The sequence below is a fragment of the Sinocyclocheilus rhinocerous genome, unplaced genomic scaffold (assembly GCF_001515625.1).
Source record: "Sinocyclocheilus rhinocerous isolate Xijiao unplaced genomic scaffold, SAMN03320098_v1.1 scaffold323, whole genome shotgun sequence".
NCBI lineage: Eukaryota > Metazoa > Chordata > Actinopteri > Cypriniformes > Cyprinidae > Sinocyclocheilus > Sinocyclocheilus rhinocerous.
The window spans coordinates 1653294-1674249 of record NW_015643640.1 but is presented as its reverse complement, the minus strand read 5'-3'; the positions used below and the strand labels follow the sequence as shown (position 1 = coordinate 1674249).

At 37.4% G+C, this 20956-nt stretch overlaps 1 protein-coding gene across 1 annotated transcript; it reads left to right on the top strand.

Annotated features, from left to right (window-relative positions):
* Positions 1-2896: 2896 nt before the first annotated feature.
* LOC107757631 (endophilin-A1-like) lies at positions 2897-20588 on the top strand. Its single transcript, XM_016575172.1, has 9 exons — positions 2897-3082; positions 13914-13982; positions 14266-14338; positions 14416-14559; positions 16550-16683; positions 17029-17187; positions 17975-18078; positions 18949-19067; positions 19145-20588. The coding sequence occupies exons 1-9, from the start codon at positions 3038-3040 to the stop codon at positions 19345-19347; spliced, it is 1050 nt and encodes a 349-aa protein (XP_016430658.1). The 5' UTR covers positions 2897-3037; the 3' UTR covers positions 19348-20588.
* Positions 20589-20956: the final 368 nt, after the last annotated feature.

Sequence of the window (20956 nt, the reverse complement as noted above, 5' to 3'; positions counted from 1 at the left end):
TTGTTTATCAGCTCGCGCACATCAGCTATACAGGCGTTAATACTAAATGTTTAACATTATATTCATTGCATACATATACTTCGTAGTAGACATCCTTAACTCCTTTCTGCTGTCTGTTGTTCTGTTGTCGGTGTTTCTTTGTCTGAATATGGCGCTTATCACATGCTGTGTGGCATTTTAACAAGTACGAGTAGGAGTACAGGAGACCAGTATAGGCTGATACCGGTGCATCCCTAATAAATATGTAATAAATATAAAAGATAAATTAAAAAATATAAATATGATATAAACTCATTGGTCTCCACCCCATCACTCAAATTTAACTGTGTTAAGTCACAAAAAAATTCCAAAATGACAGTCATTTCCCAGCAGAAACATCATACATGCTATAATGTGTTTCAATGGGAGTGTGTGTGTGTGTGTGTGCCTGTGTGTGTGGGTGTGTGAGTTTTTTGTGCATTGAGGACATTCTGCAGCATCTTTTCTGGATTGTGTCAGATTTTGTATAGTCAAAAAAATCAAATAAATGAAAAAATGCTGTTTTTTTCGGACATTCCATTCATTCCTATGGCCGGGTCAAAATGAATGTAATACTTGTGGGTGTAATACTTTTTTTATTACACCCACATAGAATCCTCGAATCGACTCAAGTGTGAATCAAGTGTGACAAAATTAAATAAAAAAATGTTTCGTAAATTCCATGCTTTTCCAGTGGCGGGTCAAAATGACCCGCGAAGGACATTTTTGATACTTTTTTTATAGCACCCACTTAAACTGCTCGAATTCACTCAAATTGTTTTTCATGTATTCCTGGTTCAAGTGTGAAGTCTCATACCATAAAGATCAACTCTCGATTTTTAAAAAATCTTTAAAAATGAGTTTTGGGTCAAAATGACCCGAGGGACGGATGAGGGTTTTATTCCCGTCTGGATCTGCTAAGTCTGTTTTTCTCACACAACCTCTGTAATAATTCCAGAGCAAATGTTTTTCGGCAAACTCTGAGAAATCTAATCCCGTCTAAATGCGAATGTTTGCCGACGATATTCACAACGTGTTTCCACAAAAGAAAAACCCGTTGTGAATATTGTTAATGAACCATTCAAAAAGACGAGGTGCCACAAGTCCTTCCCTAAATTAACTTTGTGAGGGCACTTAGTGAATCAACTTCTGATTATTTAATGAACTTCAAGTTACCATTGCTTTTAGTGACGTCTTGCTCTTAAAAGCAAGTTTTGTGTACCAGGCCTCTTAAATAAATACATAAAGATAAAGTGTCTTTGCTGCGAAAAGGCTTGACAAAATACCATAGAAGACTTAACTGAGAAGCAAGCACAGTATATGAGATACACCAAGAGATTTCACATACTACCTAAAATAGGCTACTTAAAGATAAAGCATCATGGCCTTCTCAGATTAGCTAAGTGGATTGACTTTTATTTGAATCTGCCTTCTATAAAGCATAAGAGCTGTTTAAAAGACACGCACCACTTTGTACAGAAAGTCCAGGATAGGGAGGGAGGCCAAGCGTTTTTCAGAGCATATAGAAAACCTTTACACTAATATAGAAACTGAGAGAGACTTGGTGGCAGTGAAGAAATGTTTCGAAAGGTATCAGACAATTAGGACTGGACATCCCTGCCTTACATCAGCAAACCCTGGATTATTTGACAATGACAGGCAGGTGTGTTGAAGCAGGGAGTCTGAACTCTCCAGTGATGGCCATTCATGTGAATCACGCTGTCAGGGTTTGCTCGTTTTTCCCAATAATCAAAACGTGGATTGTGAATGTGCCACTAATTATACATAATATAAGCTCTCTTTACACAGCCACTAATAGTGATGGGAAGATCTGAATTATTTTACTGATCTTTTAAATTCGTTCAGCAAAATTAAGTAATCCACATGCAGATCTGAGATTACATGAAAAAAAGAGAGAGAAAGCGATACAATATTGTGTTACTCCCTAAAAAAGTAACTATTATGTTACCTAGTTACTTTTTATGGAAAGTAATGTGTTACTTTTGCGTTACTTTTTCTCATCTGGGCTTGGCTTGCTTGTTTGTTTTTAATATAAAAGTTTTGGCAAATGTAAAAGTGGAATGAATGAAGGAAATATAAATTCACGTCTGTAGGGATCTTATTTGAAAAAGTAACTCATACATTTAATTTTAAATTTAAAAGTAATGTTACTTTACTAGTTACTTGAAAAAAGTAATCTGATTACATAACCCCAACACCATCAAGTATTGATTATCATGCCATCGACAATATAACTAACCTATTTCTATAAATATTTCTGGAACATTTTCCAGCATTGATTGTTGAATAAAAAGCCTTTTAAAATGCTTGTGAGAAATCATTAACATTTCTTAAACCAGGATGTTTCATTTTTCCTTTGTTATATGGCGGTGATTAAAAGTAAAGTGAAAAACTGTTTCTATCTTATTTTTTATAACAAATTATATATAGCAGCGGTCTTCAGCCTCTAGTGAGGGCTACTTGTTTGATATATACTCTCTCTCTCTCTTTCTCTCTCTCTCTCTCTAATATATACACTGCCGGTCAAAAGTTTGTGATCAGTAAGATTTGTAATGTTTTTGAAGAAGACTCTTCTGCTCATCAAGGCTGCATTTATTTGATTAAAAATACAGAAAAAAACAGTAATCTTGCAAAATGTTGTTACAATATAAAATAATGGTTTCTATTTTAATATCCTTTAAATTATAATTTATTTCTGTGATGCGCAGCTGAATTTCTATCACCATTACTCCAGTACCAGGCACAGAATGCGGTGATTCAGGAAAAGACAGACAGAGAGAGAGAGAGAGAGAGAGAGAGAGAGAGATTTTCCCCTGAAGGAGGGGCTCTGCTGCTGTAATCTGAGGAGAGGCGTGACGTCAGCGGCGCGTCATCATCAGCTGCTGTAATCAGCCTACGCGCGCGCGGTGATTCCCAGCGTTTATCTCTGCATCGCGTCCACTGTTCCTCCATCACGGCCAGGCGTTAGGACAGAAACAGCTCGAGTCCGCTCGGAATCATGTCTGTCGCGGGACTGAAGAAGCAATTCCACAAAGCCACTCAGGTAAGCCGCGATACGGCGGTGAGGTCACACGGGTTTGCTGCAGTGCTACAGCGCTCTGAATCCTAATGCGGATCTTCACGCGGAACACTGTGTTCTGCTGCTGGATTCCTTACCCACAGGCTAGCACTCGTGCCAGCCACAGAATGAATGCATGCTCCGTGCTTGTTCGTGAGGTGTTTATTAGCACCGATGAAATGAAAACGCGTGAACATGAATATTTAAGATGCCTAGATGAAAGTTGTTACATAATAGCTCCTATCCTTAAATTGACCTGGATGCCCTCCTAAAGCAGTCGTGATCCTGTGACACTTCAAATCCATGATGCTCTTAGCACCACTCATGCTTCAGAGTCCAATAGCCTATTGGAAGGCCATTTAGGTTTCTATTTCTATTTAAATATTTTTCAATTATTGTAATATATATCTTTACAATATATCAAGTCAGTGCATTGCATATTGGGCCTTATATTCTGTTTAGACTTCATCATAAAGGATTTTCATATGTGTGTATACTGTATACACAGCCTATATATATATTTATTTATTTATTTATTTATTTATTTATTTATTTTCTCATATGAGAGCATAAAACCAGATTTAATGGCTGGTTAAGCATGTCCTGGTGTCATCTCTACCAGGTCTTAGTGTTCTGTCCATCTAGTGTCCTTGCCTGAAGTGAACATTGAACACTGATGCTTTGTGCAGAAAAGATTTCGCAGGAATAATTGGTCGTTTTAAAGGTCATTTTGAAACCACTGCTCAGCATCCTTCTACTCAAACCTGTTCATGATAACCTAAATCAGGTGTTTGATTCATTAAAAACCCAAAAGGATCCAGGAACAAGGTTGAAAACCACTGCCTTTGCTGTGAATATGAGATTGTGTGAGTTGTAAAGCTGGGCTTGCATCTCACTGCCTGACTTTAAACAACACAATCTGTGAGATTGTGATGAATCGTGGGCTCTGAGATCTTCTGCGGCTGCGTGACTCCGAGCTGCTCAGGAGAACAGATGGTTCCTCACACACTGCTTCAGCTCACAGCGCGCTGCACTTCATACACAACCTTCATGCAGTCGTGACACAATATAGTGGCTGCTCTGTGAAATGCTGCTTTTCTCCCTTATTTACCTTCTCTCAGTTAAGTAGAGGCAGGTTTATCCTGTTTTGCCTGCAGTATTTATTCTTGGAAATTTGCTCATATGGTGAATATTTGCCTATATGTGACCCTGGAGCACAAAACCAGGAATCACGCAAAAATAGTGATTCATAACTGCTCAAGCTTTTTAACACTTGTTTTAGCACATCTCTTCTGTCTTGTTCTTGTCATGCGTGGTAGTTACATAAAAGAGAGCTGAGATTTCACAGAAACTGTCTGCTCAACTTGTCATGTAGTTGTAACTAAATGCTCTGCTAATATGAAACCAGAACACAACAGAAAAATACAGAATAGAAATTTGCACTAAGATAAGTGCAATAAGAATAAGAACAGATTGACTGAATTAGGCCTATGATAACATTAAATAATACTACAATTCTGTGAAGTATTGCAGTTAGCATTTGGCATATCTAATATATGTGCATTCAAACTGTTCATTCAGTTAAAACTCAGAGGTTAGGTCGTTGATTAAGTAACACCGTCACATGTGTTCTGTCACTCCCCAGCACTGTGTACAGTATACAGTTATACAGATGTATTGTTTTTTAAATGTATGTTGCATGGTAAAATTAGTCTTTGGTTTGTTGTTTAAAAATAGCTTGTAATACAAGTTCTACAATACAAGTTGATGTATTGTACTTGGCAAGCCAGTGGCTTTAAAATGATCTTGGGCGATGTATTTGTGTTGACTATCTTTGTGCAATCTGGGATCTTTTATTAAAACCCGAAGGATGAGAAATATATTCTTTTTTTTCCCTCTTATGAGTATTAAATATGGTTTATTCTTTTGGTGGATGCTATTGTGGTGGATTATACAGGTGCAGATAGGTCGTTGATTAAGTAACACCGTCACATGTGTTCTGTCACTCCCCAGCACTGTGTACAGTATACAGTTATACAGATGTATTGTTTTGGAAATGTATGTTGCATGGTAAAATTAGTCTTTGGTTTGTTGTTTAAAAATAGCTTGTAATACAAGTTCTACAATACAAGTTGATGTATTGTACTTGGCAAGCCAGTGGCTTTAAAATGATCTTGGGCGATGTATTTGTGTTGACTATCTTTGTGCAATCTGGGATCTTTTATTAAAACCCGAAGGATGAGAATATATTCTTTTTTTTTTCCTCTTATGAGTATTAAATATGGTTTATTCTTTTGGTGGATGCTATTGTGGTGGATTATACAGGTGCAGATTATGTTCGACATCATTGTTAAAATATATCAGTTTTCCTGATTTCTGACTATGATCAAGCAGAGCTGTGCTGTGTTTCTGAGCACCCCTGCATGGGCAGACATGAAGGCAGCAGGTTATACTGCTGGATAGAAGGTTTTTCTAGTGTTGAACATGAACTTGTATTCAGGACTTGATTTCCAGATTGGCAGAAAGTCCATGGGATGAGAAAGAAAGGTGTTGGACATTACTGATGGCCTTGTGGATGATGTTTTTAAGAGAGAATGAATCATTTGCTAGTTTGAAAGTAGAAAGTTGACAGCAACACCAAAAATAGTCCGAAATTGATTTTTATGAGCCGCCTTTGTGTTGATTATGTGGTAAATTTATGAATATTATATTTTTTTTCTTTGCAAAAACAACACTAAAGTGAATAAATAAATACATGCTCATGTTAAAAAGCCAACTCTGAGAGAAATTGCAATTTTCTTGAGTCTGTCAAGCATTCGTGTAACTATTACACACTTCTGTTTGGGACTCTTCAGACCACTTTCTGAATGTATGCAATGCATCCATTATCAGAAGCACAACACAAACTGCTTGCATACAGTTTAATCACAGCCAAGAAGTTAATACTGTTGTTCTGGAAGAAAAGGAGGCTCCTACCATCAAATTATGGCTTGGAGAGATGATTTCTACTTTACATAAGTTGGAATGAATGAGATATTGTTAGAAGGGCAAATGTGAACAGTTTGACCAAATCTGGCACCTGTTTCTCTGTTGTCTTGATGGAAACCCTGTGGACTAATGCATCATTTGTTAATGTAATGTTTTGATATTTCTTTCTCATACTTTACAATTTAATGGAAACAGGTCTGGTATGGAATGGTTTGTGATGTTTTTTTCTCTCTCTCTTTTTTTCTAATTTTGATTGTATTCTTTGTACAGGTAAAAGAGACAAATGTAAGATTGCAAGTCCATCTTCAAAATCTTTGTCTTTCAATAAAAACTTATTTGACAAAAGACTCTTCGGACCAAACCATCAGCGAGAGCCGTGGAGCAGAACAAAGTTGTCTCTAGACTAATTCACAAAAGATTGGTGTTTCAGTCGACAGAAAAGCATCCATCATATCTGCGTAATAACATGTTTCTCGGGTCAGTCGGAGCACTCATGCTGCGGACCGAACGTGCTTGGGAACATCGCCAAGTTATTCTTTTATTGCAATAGGCTAGACGCAGCCATAATTAGTGATCCTTCATTTCTAATGGGGTTAATGGAGACATCATGTACAGGTTGTGTGACCTGCCCTCATGCTCAAAAACCATGAACAAATCCATGCTCGCTAAAAGAAGATAAAATATGAAACCACATTAGATTCTCTTGAAATGAGGACAAACCAAACCCAGTTTGTGCTGACCACCATGTGCTTTGTGTATTTTTGACTGCCAAGAGCACCATCACAATTCAGAAACCATAACAGAAAGTATGTCATGTGAATAATTCTACATATTACAGTGTTTGATGTTAAGTGTGTTTGTTTACTTGTGTATGATTAACATGTGGAACTGTTGCATTGCTGTTGATGTAAAATCTAAAGCTAAAGCACTGCTTATTTAGACTGAATCATTAGATTATTTTTTTCTAGAGTAAGCAGAGAAGAACATGTTCCAGACTTAGAAATAATAGCTTGGAATGAATAGATGTCAGTACCAATGCATTTTAATAGCACTATGTGAACATGTTTAGACCATTTAACACTCTGGTCACATTAAAGCCATGTCACTGTCCAAATGTATTTTTTGGCAATAACTGTTCTGTGTGGCAAATATCTACATTAGACTCTGATTGGGTTCTCTAATGGATGCTCAGTTGTTTGGGTTTTGTCCAGTAGCAGGAGATTGTTTGTGGGTTAATGCAGTAAATGGGTTGAGCATATGAAATACACTAACTAGTCTTCCAAATGAGAACATCACTAATCTAAAAAGACACTGTTTTAAATGTATTGTAATATTTTTACTGAAGCTTCTCCTATCCAATAACTGCGCTCAGACCCAGAGGATATGACTTGTTTAAGATGATCAGATCAAACCAGTTATTTTTGAATAATACCGAATCTGGGCTTGGAATATTTCTTTATTTGAGTGACTCAAGTTTGATTTAACAACAAATCTAAATACGAACAAAAAGAAATAAAGAGAAATGACAAACAGTTTGATTTTATTATTATTATTATTATTATTATCATCATCACTAGCTTTTATTATTTCGTTCTGTCTGAAGATCGGAAAAACGAAAATTAAGCTAGATTTTTCGTATTTTTTGTTCGTGGATAAAAAATGAGCTTATGCATTTGTGCGTGAGCGGCCCTGAAACGCCACTTTTCAACTCAGCGTGTCTTTACCGTCTGTCCCATCAAGCAGAATAAGAGTGCATCTGATGTACCGCTCTGCAAATTAGTCACAACGTTTCTTCATACTGTTTGGCTGTTGCATAGGCTATATTTCTTGCAAATATACATCTCATAAAGCACAACACTGCACTCCTCGGGTCGGCGGCGCCGGCGCGATCCCTTGCATTGTGGTAACAGAGAAAATTTTAAAGGGTTTTAAAAAACTAATTCATTCATTAAAATTAATTATTTATTATTATTACTATCCATTGGTCACACTTTAGTTTGGGGTTCAACTTTCACTATTAACTGTTAACTCTGACTTTTGCCTCACTAAACTCCTAATTTGATGCTTATTAATAGTTAGTAACATGGTTGTTAAGTTTAGGATTAAGGGATCTAAAATATACTCATGCAGAATTATTCATTAATATGTGCTTTACAAGTACTAATAAACAGCCAATATGGTAATAATATGCATGCTATTACACAACTAGTTAATAGTGAGAATTGGTCCTTAAAAAAAGTGCTAGCTTTATTATTATTATTGAGCATATAAGAGCCATTCCCCCTCAGTTCAGGGGAAAAGGCACATGTCTCCTCTAGCCATCTTTATGCATGAACTTTCTCAGCTGCTCTTAATTACACGCACCCACATTCGTGGATAAAAAATGAGCTTATGCATTTGTGCGTGAGCGGCCCTGAAACGCCACTTTTCAACTCTGCGTGTCTTTACCGTCTGTCCCATCAAGCAGAATAAGAGTGCATCTGATGTACCGCTCTGCAAATTAGTCACAACGTTTCTTCATACTGTTTGGCTGTTGCATAGGCTATATTTCTTGCAAATATACATCTCATAAAGCACAACACTGCACTCCTCGGGTCGGCGGCGCCGGCGCGATCCCTTGCATTGTGGTAACAGAGAAAATAAATATAGGCCTAAAATTCATATAGGCCACTATAACAACAAAAAAAGTTCCAAATACTAAAATGCCGTTAAATACGGCGTTTTTTACGGCGTCTGCTATCAGGACGGCGTATTTGACGGTGCTAATATTGTTTAAAACGCCGTCAAATACGGCGTTTTGTATGTAAACGCGATTTATCTATAGCGTAAATGTGAACCTCTTGGCTTGCCGAGAGAGCGTGAGTGAGCGAGTGTGTGTGTTTGTGTGTGTACAAAAGCACAGCTATCCTATGTAAGGTTAAAAAACCCTGAAATGCACGTTCTATTCTGTTCTGCTGCTCTTGATTTAATAGTAGTCTGATGATTGTGTATGGCAGGGCAGGCTTATCCTGCTGTTATGTAAGAGCTGTGTGAGGCTTAAGAATTACATCACCATCACAGTTCCGTTTCCCACAGCAGCAGAATGACACAGGCACATGTCCTTGGTTATTTTATGAATGTTACGGTTCATCCAATACTGTATTCTTAGAATCTCACCATATATTGCATATCAAAGAAGCGCTGTATCGCTGCGTTCAGTGCTCCTCCGTCTCCTCAGCATTGAGTCGCATATGGACTTCTCTATATATACATATATCTTCTCTACAGGCTGTCCCCCGCTTTTAGCTCTCTTGAGTACAGTGTTCTGGAATTCTCCTTCTAATGTGCTTTTAAAATCCCATTTACACCTTATGTTTTCTTAAAACCAGACTAATGTTTTGTTTGGTTTTTCTTTCTCAATCCATTCAACATCATTGTACAGTTATTTTTTACATTCAAAGCATTTGATGTTTGACGTTACATACTTTTTAAACCCTTGCGTGTTTTTTTTGTTTCATGACATTTTAAAGGTTTAAAGGGTTTTAAAAAACTAATTCATTCATTAAAATTAATTATTTATTATTATTACTATCCATTGGTCACACTTTAGTTTGGGGTTCAACTTTCACTATTAACTGTTAACTCTGACTTTTGCCTCACTAAACTCCTAATTTGATGCTTATTAATAGTTAGTAACATAGTTGTTAAGTTTAGGATTAAGGGATCTAAAATATACACATGCAGAATTATTCATTAATATGTGCTTTACAAGTACTAATAAACAGCCAATATGGTAATAATATGCATGCTATTACACAACGAGTTAATAGTGAGAATTGGTCCTTAAAAAAGGTGCTAGCTTTTATTATTATTATTATTATTATTATTATTATTATTATTATTGAGCATATAAGAGCCATTCCCCCTCAGTTCAGGGGAAAAGGCACATGTCTCCTCTAGCCATCTTTATGCATGAACTTTCTCAGCTGCTCTTAATTACACGCACCCACACACAATAATAGGAGCCCAAGGGATGTTCATCCCTCTCTGCCATGCTGACAATCACAAACCAAGGGAGGACATCCTCCCATAACCTCCTTCATTTGTCCATCTCTCTGTTCTATGTATAAGCGGTTAATCTTTGGCGGTTGTAATCCAGGAGGCCTGACTGGAGGGTGGGGAACTTTCTCTTCTCCATGTGCTGTTATCACATTGGGTTTCATGTGACTGCTGTCTACCTAGTCAGTAGCACAACACCTCGTTTCAGGTAACAAGGTTGATCCGAAACCTTTAGCAAGCCTTGATTGAATCCTTTGAGCTTATGCATGTATATATGTAGATGTGCATCTTTCTATGAAACTCCACAAAAACACATGCAGACTTTTTGTTACTTCTGTGTCATATCTATTGTACTCAGAAGTGCTATTCTAATGGGAAATAATCCACAGAACTGCTAGCTCTGAGACAGAACTGATCAAATAGGTCCTGGCATTACTTCTGTGATGTAGTTTGACCATGTGATCATGTTTGTTTCGTCTGGCCCCCCGACTGAGCCTGGCTTCTCCCGAGGTTTTTTTTCTCCATTTCTGTCAGCGATGGACGCTTGACTGATTGCACAGATTCTATTGGACGAGAGCTGAACTGAACGATGACATCACTGAATCACCAATGAACTGACTTTAGCTGAAAAATGACTTTGTTATTGTCTTCTTGCATTATTGACACACTATTGTTCTGTTTAATACTGTAAAGCTGCTTTGACACAATCAGTATTGTATAAAGCGCTATACAAATAAAGGTGACCTGACGGCAGGGTTTTATTGCTCTTTCCCTTGAGCCTCTGACTCAGTCGTTCCCCGTCACTGTTTACAGGTCTAAACATCAAGAATCATGTTTTCACAATGTAATCCCTAGGCTTCACTCACTCCAAGTAGTAGTCAAGTATATACTACAAAGAATAAGCTTAAAACCTGTCCCTTCTGCACATCTGCAGCTGAATTAATGGGCTTTCAGTTCCATTCAGCACAGGGTTAGATGTGTCCGACTCTGAGCTGGTTTGGTGGAAAATAAAAGCCTCTATTTGTGTGCTTACACATCGTTTACAGGATTTATTGGCCGCATCTGTTTCAAAGAAAGACCAGAAGTCTGAACACAGTGTGTCAGTAATTAATATCTTGATCAGGATGCAAATATTGGTGACATCTTTAATAATCGAGGTTATGGTCATTTCATTTCATTTAACACTCCTGTGAGATTATTGCTTTCTGCTATAGGAAATAAGATTATGCTCGTAGCCTCGTACAAAGCTAAGCTAATAGAGACCGGATCTGAGAAGGTGTTCCTAACATTTACATTTTACTGTGCAAAGTCATCCATAAAGCTTAAGCTGCTAAAAAAAAAAGTTTAATAGTAATTTAACATAGATGAAACGTATATTAACATTTTATAACTGCCAGCATATTGGAAAATTCTGGAATAAGATTAGATTCAGAGTCTACTGTACAGCTATTGGAGTATTTCTGTATTTATACTTGATAATCAACATTTATCAAATAACCTTTGAATTAAAACAAAGACTGCATTTTATTACCTAAACCAACGTTCATTTTCATTGCCTTAACAGTGCCAGACTAAGATTAATGATGAATTGAGAGATGTAGGCCAGTAATCATTTTAAATACGAGACTGGTTTGGTGCTGTCATCCATCTGTATCTTGATTTCTGTTCATTTCGTTTTAATGAAATGCCGTGGGTCATCAGAGATTAAACCCCTCGCTATATGCTTTCAGCTGAAAATGAATTCATTCATTTATGAACTGCCAGATCTCACCGGGAAATTCATTGACAGGTTCAGCCAAACAAACGATATCATCTTTTATACTAAAGTGACGTTCATTGCTAAATCTGATTTAAGTTGTTTGTAGTTAAAGTGAACTGTTCATTTCATTGAATTGTAGGAAAGTGCTTTTGAGGTGTTTCTGATTGCACGATAATTGCATAATATTTCATTTGTAATATTGTTATGCTGTTGTTGATGTCATTTTTATGCGAGTTGTTAGTGCCACTGTAAGCCAGTTAATGTAACTGTTCATCTACTGTATGTCCACATTTATCGCGCGCATTTTATAGAAAGAAAATGCATGAATGTGTAATGCTCTGGACTGAAGCACTGTTAGATGTAGATATGTGTTTTTACTACATTAGTCACATGTAGTGCCCCACACGTGATATTGTTTTGCACTGTATTTATGGTAGGTCGTATTGGCGAGAAGCTGTCTATAGTGCTTGTCTATTGTGCCGTTAGAACTCCAGTTCTTTTCTACCTTAAAACATAATGTTTTATTGCAGAGATGGAGGCTTGAGTCTGAGACTTTGGGTTTGACCTAGACTCATAAGCAGTTGACGTGAATATTGACTCCAAATTAGAGACTCGTGAGCAACACCACTTCTTTAGGTTCACAAGTAAATATTGTCCTGTTGAGTAAACACTAACAGAAATTAAAAGCTTGCCTTTAAAGATCAACCTACAAAGCCTTCAAAGTTCAGTCCCTTCTGTGAATACTGTATAGACTGTAAATTATTCAGTTAGAAAATGCATGGTATTAAATATGAAAAGGATCATTTGTTTCAATTAAATCTTGATATGCTTGTTTTTAGCATGTCTTTAAATAAAGTATGTTTACATGAAATTAATTGTCCTATTACCAGAAAGGATTTGGGCTCATGTCTGTCTTTTGAAATGTTCGAGTTTCAAATTCAAATTACTATTTGATTCACTATTGAGTGCTGTTACTAGTGGTCGACCGATATGTGTCTTTCAGGGCCGATATCGATTATTACAGATCAAGTAGACCGATAACCAATATTTTGAACCGATATATTATGTCTGCTGTAAAGATGAAAATTAATGTCAAAATTAAGAATAACAAGGGCTCTGACAAAAACTTTCTTTAAATGCTTTTAAATTATTTTATCGGCAAATCGGTTTTGAAAATGACCGATACCGATAACCATAAAAGAGCTTAATATCGGTGCCGATAATCGGTCGACCCCTAGTTGTTACAAAACATAACTTTCTTTTTGCTCATGTATTTTGTATTGGCTATTTCACCTATGCAGGGAGCTGCTTCTGAACAACATGCTTACTTTTCTTTTTCCTCCAGGTGACTTGCATTGCATTCTGTGTATTTTATCATTTTCATGCATTCCCGGGGGATCTAGCCCATAACCTTGATGTTGCTAGCATTCTGCAAATACAGGAACGCTACAGAATTGTTTAAATTGTGATGAGCATTCAGTCACCCCAAACTAAGGCTTTGTGTTAACAAGCAATTACAAGTGTCTTTGAATTGTGATTTGTGTCCCAAGGTGTGTTCATGCCAAGGTTTCCCTACCAATAGAACAGTGTTTCCCAACCCTGCTCCTGGTGTACCCCCAACTCTACACATTTTGTATGCCTCCCTAATTCAACTCATCAGCTCACTAGCAGAGACTCTAAAGCCTGAAATGGGTATGTTAGGTAAGGGAATCATCCAAAATGTGTGTAAGGATGCTCCAGAGGAAGGTTTGGGAACCACTGTATAAGACACCTGACTCCAAATAATAAAAATGAATTTTTATGAATAAATTGTACTGGATATTCTAACTTCAGACTTCAGTTCCATCTAAATTTCTTCTTCATTTTTTTAAATGCAGTATATTGCATCAGTGTACAAGTGAAAGAAGTGTTTGGGTTAAATCTGTGGTCCAAATGCGGTGTTATGTATATGTTTTACAGAACAGGAGTTTTCAAGCTAAATTTAAAGGAAGGAAAAAATAGCCCATAAAACTGTTTTGTCTTATTTTGCAGAAAGTTAGTGAGAAGGTCGGAGGGGCAGAGGGAACCAAATTAGATGAAGACTTTATGGAAATGGAAAAGGTAAGTTTCCTGCAGAAAGAGAGATATTAGATATTTATTAGAATTTTCTACTTTTGGAAGGTCTGAAGAAATACAATTCTAGTTTAGCACCACCTAATTAAGTGAGAATATATTGAGTGTGTTTATAAGTGTGTATTTATAAAGAAGTGGGATGGAAGGATGACAGAATAAAGGAATGAGCAGCTACTGGGGTCTGTGAGCAAAACATGACATGTCAAACATGTGCAGTGTTTAATTCTTTCGTAACATTCATTCTTCGCTTCGCATCTTTACTGTATCACAGAAAGTTGACGTCACCACAAGGGCGGTGATGGACATTATGACCAAGACGACGGAGTACCTGCAGCCCAATCCAGGTAAATGTGAAGAATGATTTAGTTTTTAATAGTATAAAATTTTTTTTAAAAATCTCATTCATTTGTTTCTTTATTAGCAACTCGTGCCAAAATGAGTATGATGAGCTCCATGTCTAAAATCCGTGGAGGAGATAAAGGTCCCGGCTACACACAGACCGAAGCCGTCCTGGCAGAGTCCATGCAGAAGTTCGGCCGGGAACTCAGCGAGGAATCCAGCTTTGGTAAAGCTTGCTTTGTTATGAAGACTCAAGAGTCGGAGCTGCTCTCCCACACATAACACACTAGAAACATGCACAACGCCTTATTCCAAAATAATGAGCTTTATCTGCAATGCATCAGCAAGCTCTTTTGACTTCATGGTTGCTTAGTTTGTAGTGTAGATTAAACCGTCACACTTTAGTTTGGGGTCCAGTTCTTACTATTAACGACAACTTTTGCCTCAAACTCCTAATCACTATCAGACTATCAGAACATGTTATTTTATGGTTCACTGCTTATTTAAAGGGTAGAACCCAATGTGTCCAGGTGGAAGGTGTTCAGTCAGATCTTTTAGAGGTTGTCAAAGGAGTTCCACAAGGATCTGTGTTGGGACCATTATTATTCAGTATATATATAAATTGCCTTGATTTTAATATTGATAAAGCACGGTTCCATTTTTACGCAGATGATACTATTGTATACTGTTCAGCTCCCTCTAAACAACAATCTGTGGCTGCATTACAGTCTGTTTTTGATATTATCCAAAACCGGTTTTGTGCTTTGAAGTTGGTTTCAAATGTTGAAAAAACCAAATGTATGCTATTTTCAAATTCTAGAACTTCTTTAGAGAACTCTATTGTCCTTCAAACTTCTCAGGGGAGCCAAATTACCTCAGTGTCAGAGTATAAATATCTGGGTATTATCATTGATAACAAATTGTTTTGGTTCACACATTAAGTATCTGAGTAAAAATAATTAAAGAAGTAGTTAAGGTTTTACTTTAGAAATAAGTCATGTTTCCCATTTAAGGTGAGGAAAAAACTAGTGTCCGCTACATTTCTACCGATTCTCGAATATGGGGATGTGGTTTACCAGCATGCCCCCTCTTACCTTCTTTCTTCCTTGGATGCTTTGTACCATGCTGCTCTGAGATTTATAACTGATTGTACATTTTTAACTCATCATTGTGAAATATATGAAAGAGTTGCATGGCCTTCCTTGAGAATTCTGAGAAAAATGCATTGGCATTTGTTAAGGCAATTTTGGGTCATTTGCCAAATTATCTCTTGTTTTATACCAAAGACTTTGTTTGGAAATCATTCATTACGTTCTCAATCAAATTACAATCTCTGTGTACCCTTTGTCAGAACTGAGCTTGGTAAAAAACCTCTTTTAAATATGCTGCCGCCTCAGATTGGAATCTTCTCCAAAAGGAGATGAAGTTACAAAACTTGGTGTCTTATAATTATTTTAAGTTCTTATTATGTAATCTAGAGAGCAACTTAACGGTGTGTAATTGTTTTTAACCGGTTATATGTTGGTTTTGTAATGTATTTCGTAACTATGTTGTTTATTTGTATATGCAAACTCGGCTGCCTATCTTGGCCAGGACACTCCTGGAAAAGAGATTTTAATCTCAGTGAGTCTCTTCCTGGTTAAATAAAGGTATTAATGTGCTGCTTATTAGTAGTTCGTAATGTAGTTGTTAAGTTTAGCTATGGGGTTTAGGATTAAGGGATCTAAAATATACTCATGCAGAATAAGGCATTAATATGTGCTTTAGAAGTACTAATAAACCGCCAATATACTAGTAGTATGCATGCTAATAAACAATGCACAACCAGGTCTGTCAATAAGGCTGTTTTCAGACCTGTAGAACGTCTGCTTTGTTCTGAAATGGTACGGTTCGCTTTCACACAGCAACATTTCAAGGTGTACCAAAATGTGTTTATGCGAGTTCATCTGCTCATGTTCCTCAGTGTCACTCATCGAGACGGATTGACAAGTTCGCTCTGTGGGCTTTATCGGTAGCTGTCGTTACACAAACACATATCGTTAGGGTTAGCCGTATTGGTATGTACCAATACCAGATCATTTTATTTATGTTGGATTTGCATCAGTATATGGATAAACTTAAAAACGGCTTCATTCAGAACATGGAGTTCTCACTGATTTGCCCTTAAAAATATAGAGATGTTCTAGAGATATATATATTGTACTTGTGTTTTGCAGGTCTGGCTCTGATCGATGTTGGAGAAGCCATGCGAGAGCTAGCTGAAGTTAAAGATGCTCTAGACATGGAGGTCAAGCAAAACTTTATCGACCCCCTGCAGAATTTGCACGATAAAGACTTAAAAGAAATCCAGGTGAGATATAAGAAATTACTGCATTGAAACCCTGCAAAAACCAGTGCACGGTGACCCAATGTTAACCCCTCCAGTCCTCTAAAAATGTAAATGCTCTGAAATAGCGCTGAACTCTGTTGAAATGAGATCACGGTCTTGGCATGTCGTTAATTGTGGCAGTTTCCATTGGTGGGAAGCAGTTAGTGTCACTGATCATTTCAGTTCGCTCTTAACGGTTTCAGTGGCACATGAGCGTGCTGGATGACGGATGGGGCTGTTAAAAACTATACTGGAAGAGTAAAAGAGTAAATCTGTATCACTAGAGGTCAGTAACCGAGCTCTGGGCCTTTCTCTGTGTTGTGACAGCATCACCTGAAGAAGCTGGAGGGGCGACGGCTGGACTTTGACTATAAGAAGAAAAGGCAAGGAAAGCTCACAGAAGATGACATGAAGCAGGCCTTGGAGAAGTTTGATGACTCAAAGGAGATTGCGGAACAAAGCATGTTTAACCTTCTGGAGAGCGATGTAAGATCCGTCAGCTGTTCTCATTGTCTTTCTCACTAGCATGTCAGCGTTCTGTTTATTCTGAAGCAATAAGCCTCAATAAGTCACAGCATTCACTAGTTTTCATTGATCGTTGCATCTTATGCAAAGGCTATGTTTACATGCTTAATAGTCTGATTATTGCCAATAATCAGTGTATCGTCAGATTAAACCCGCAGCACTCCACATATGTGAGCCTGGAGCACAAAAGCAGTGTTAAGTCGCTGGGGTATATTTGTAGCAATAGCCAACAATACATTGTATGGGTCAAAATTATAGATTTTTCTTTTATGCCAAAAATCATTAGGATATTAAGTAAAGATCATGTTCCATGAAGATATTTAGTAAATTTCCTACCGTAAATATATCAAAACTTAATTTTTGATTAGTAATATGCATTGCTAAGAACTTCATTTGAACAACTTTAAAGATGATTTTCTCAATATTTAGATTTTTTTTTGCATCCTCAGATTCCAGATTTTCAAATAGCTGTATCTCGGCCAAATATTGTCCTTTCCTAACAAATTTCATAAAATTGACCCTTATGACTGGTTTTGTGCTCCAGGGTCACATATTTGCTGTGATTAATGGTTGCTGTAAATATGAATGTCATCATAACGCAGCGATCACATGAGCTCGCAGTACTTCACGCGTCTGTCTTTAGTGCCTTCGAAGGCTGCATGGAAATGTAGCCATTGATATGCATTCAGTGTGGCGTTGTTTGCGTTCATGTGTGCTAGTTGTTGATGTTCTGACGGTGTTTCTGCAGATTGAACAAGTGAGTCAGCTTTCTGCTCTGGTCCAAGCTCAGGTCAACTACCACAGACAGGCCGCAGAGATCCTTCAGCAGCTCTCCAGCAAACTAGAGGACAGGTCTGTGGAAGATCTCCCGTCTCACACAAACATACAAAATCTAATTTAAAAAATGCAACTACAGGCATTCATTCTTAAAAAGCTAAAAGTATGTTCGTGACAATTCATTTCACTGTTCATTCATGTTATTACTTATGCAAACTGCGAATGAGTGAGAAACTAATGCTAGAGCTCTGCTTTTGATTTGTATTAGTTTTTGACAATTGCATACACAAGGTTTCAGAAGCGATGACTCCTTTTCTCTATACTCTGTGCTCAAAACATGCAACACATGCAAAATCCTATTTTAACTTTTCTCAAAATGCTTTTGCATCATAACTCTACACAAAAACCACCAAATGATGAACTCTTACACAAGCCCACATGCATGCATATCGCATGTAAAACACTAGTGCTGTGTACAAATAGCTAGAAGTGTTTGCGCACATGTTGTAATCTGTAAATTGGTGTGGCGTTTTCCAAACGAAACACGAGAGCTTAGTTTTGAACAATGCATCTGATGTAGAGAACTGTTTTACAGTTTGCAGTCTGAAGATCATCGATTATGAAAATGTAATCAAATGAATTGCATGATATAATGTTTGATTAAAATATTTGTAATCGCACATAGGTCAATAAATATTTGCTGAGAAAAGCCTACAAATGAAGATTAGTCACATGATCGTGGCAGACGAAAGCACTGAATATAGTCATTAAAAAAGAGGCTTCACAAGTGAACCTATTGTTTTATTTCAGTAGCATTTCATTCATAATTCTAGTTTACAGCAATCTGAGGATGTGTCCCTCAGGTGTTGTTCTCGCTGTGTTGCATTACCTCTCGTGTTGCCTTGTTTCATTTATCTACAATGATGTATTTATGTATGCATGCAGAATAAGAGAGACTTCTTGCAAGCCGAGAAGAGAGTATGTCCCCAAACCTCGCACCTCGGTGGATTTCAGTGAGAACCACAATGGCAGCATCGGGCTCAGCGGCCCGTCCAGATCACCAGGTGAGGCAGTAATAGAGTTAAATCTTTGCAGTGGAGGAGTTCGTGTCCTAAACAATCCTTTTTTTGACCCGTTTCAGCTCCGATGGACCAGCCTTGCTGTCGGGCGCTGTATGATTTCGACCCTGAAAACGAGGGTGAGCTGGCCTTCAAGGAAGGAGACGTCATCACCTTAACTAGCAAGATTGACGAGAACTGGTATGAAGGAACAGTCAGTGGGCAATCGGGCTTCTTCCCTGTCAACTATGTAGATATCGTGGTAGATTTACCCCACTCAGTCTAATGCATGAGCAATCAAACCACTTCTTCTGCAAGAGCAGAAATAACCAAACCTAGCAGCACAAACCAACCGCTCTGTTGTGGGATTTGTGCTTAGGAAATAATAAGCAATGAAAACGTTTCGAGTGCCCTTCAGTAGATATTATTCCTGAATGCCACCACTTTGTTATATGGATTAATTTCATGTATTTAATTTTTCCTGAGGCTGACCTCTGCATTGCCTGCTGCTATGAACTCCTGTATGATTTTCAGTTCAGCCTGTTTTTGTTTCCAGCAACAAGCCACGAATTGGTCTCTTCATCCGAACCCTTTTAAAAATATCTGCAGTTAAGTTATTTTGGTATTAAGTTCTTAGCATAATGTATTTATGAAAAATAATTTGAAGGACAATGGATGTCAAATTGATGTGAAGTATTAAATGTGAGTTTTTTTTGTTTTTTTTTCTTTGAAACTGCATTAATTGCAAAACAAATATGCTTTCTCATCTTTCCTGTTCATAGTGTGAAATGTTCCGATGTTTGTTTAATGTCCTAAAACAAGTGATGTTAGATTTGACTATTTAAATCAATTCATATTTAGGAACAGAGAAAAAAAAAAAAACGAGATGAAAGTTAAGTGAATCGTTTATTTGTTACAGTGTGTCATCTGTATGTCGTGTAACATTCTGTACAGTCCCACGTTCACATTCCATGGATGCAGAACTGGTCACTAAGATTCAACCCAAAACACTTTTGTGTGGGTGTGTGTGTGTGTGTGTGTTACTATAAATATGTCGGAGTGTGTTATCTGAACCCATGAAACATATCAAAACGCATATCAAATTTTGTCATATTTGCCTGATGTCTGATTTAAGTCGAGAAAGAATTCCTGACTCTGAATGATGTTGGCCTAAAATTTCCACAGGCAGAATAAGATATGTTCTTCTTAATATTTGTGTCTTTAGTTGTTTTTATCAGCTCAAAGAGCCCCTTTATATTTAAATAAAGCATATCTAGTATTGGCAGGACATTCCAATATTTTTTCAGTCGTGTTGTTTATCCTCAGTGAGGTCATGTTTGTGTTATCTCCTGTGTGTGTGTGTGTGTGTGTAGTCCTGTAACTCTAGTACCACGTGTTGCTTTTGGATCAGTGTTGAAGCGTTAGATATTTCTGGAAGTGCTGGGGACAGTTTATTTGTGAAGCGCTCCTCTTTAGCATGAATCTTCATGGTCTCATCTGAATCAATCATAGGCTTGTTCTGAGAACTAAAAAACTGTGCAACTACAATAAAACCCGTTTAATGGTGCTGTGTGGAGTGAGTGTGTTTTGTTCGACAGCCAGCAGGTGATGCTGCCACAACACCGACTGAACAATTCCCCGTTTACCTCCGAAATTTACCCAGAAATCACATTGCACTTTCATGAATATGTCTATGCGAGTTTAATTATCAAGTTTTCTTTCCATTCCAACTGGAGGTCAGACGTGGGCCGTGCTGGAGCCGTCTGTGTGAACAAAACACAGCTAATAAAGCTAACAGCTACAGCTAGTTCTACTGCTAACAACATGATAGTAAATCGTTATGGAAGTTTGATCACTACTTTATATCATTTCAATTATAATAATAACTACGATGC

Bases quoted from the DNA above. Each gene is read 5' to 3' on its own strand.
- LOC107757631 (XM_016575172.1), top strand. From the start codon at position 3,038: ATGTCTGTCGCGGGACTGAAGAAGCAATTCCACAAAGCCACTCAG. The intron at 18,079-18,948 runs GTCTGTGGAAGA...GTATGCATGCAG, and splicing joins TCCAGCAAACTAGAGGACAG to AATAAGAGAGACTTCTTGCA. The intron at 19,068-19,144 runs GTGAGGCAGTAA...GACCCGTTTCAG, and splicing joins CGGCCCGTCCAGATCACCAG to CTCCGATGGACCAGCCTTGC.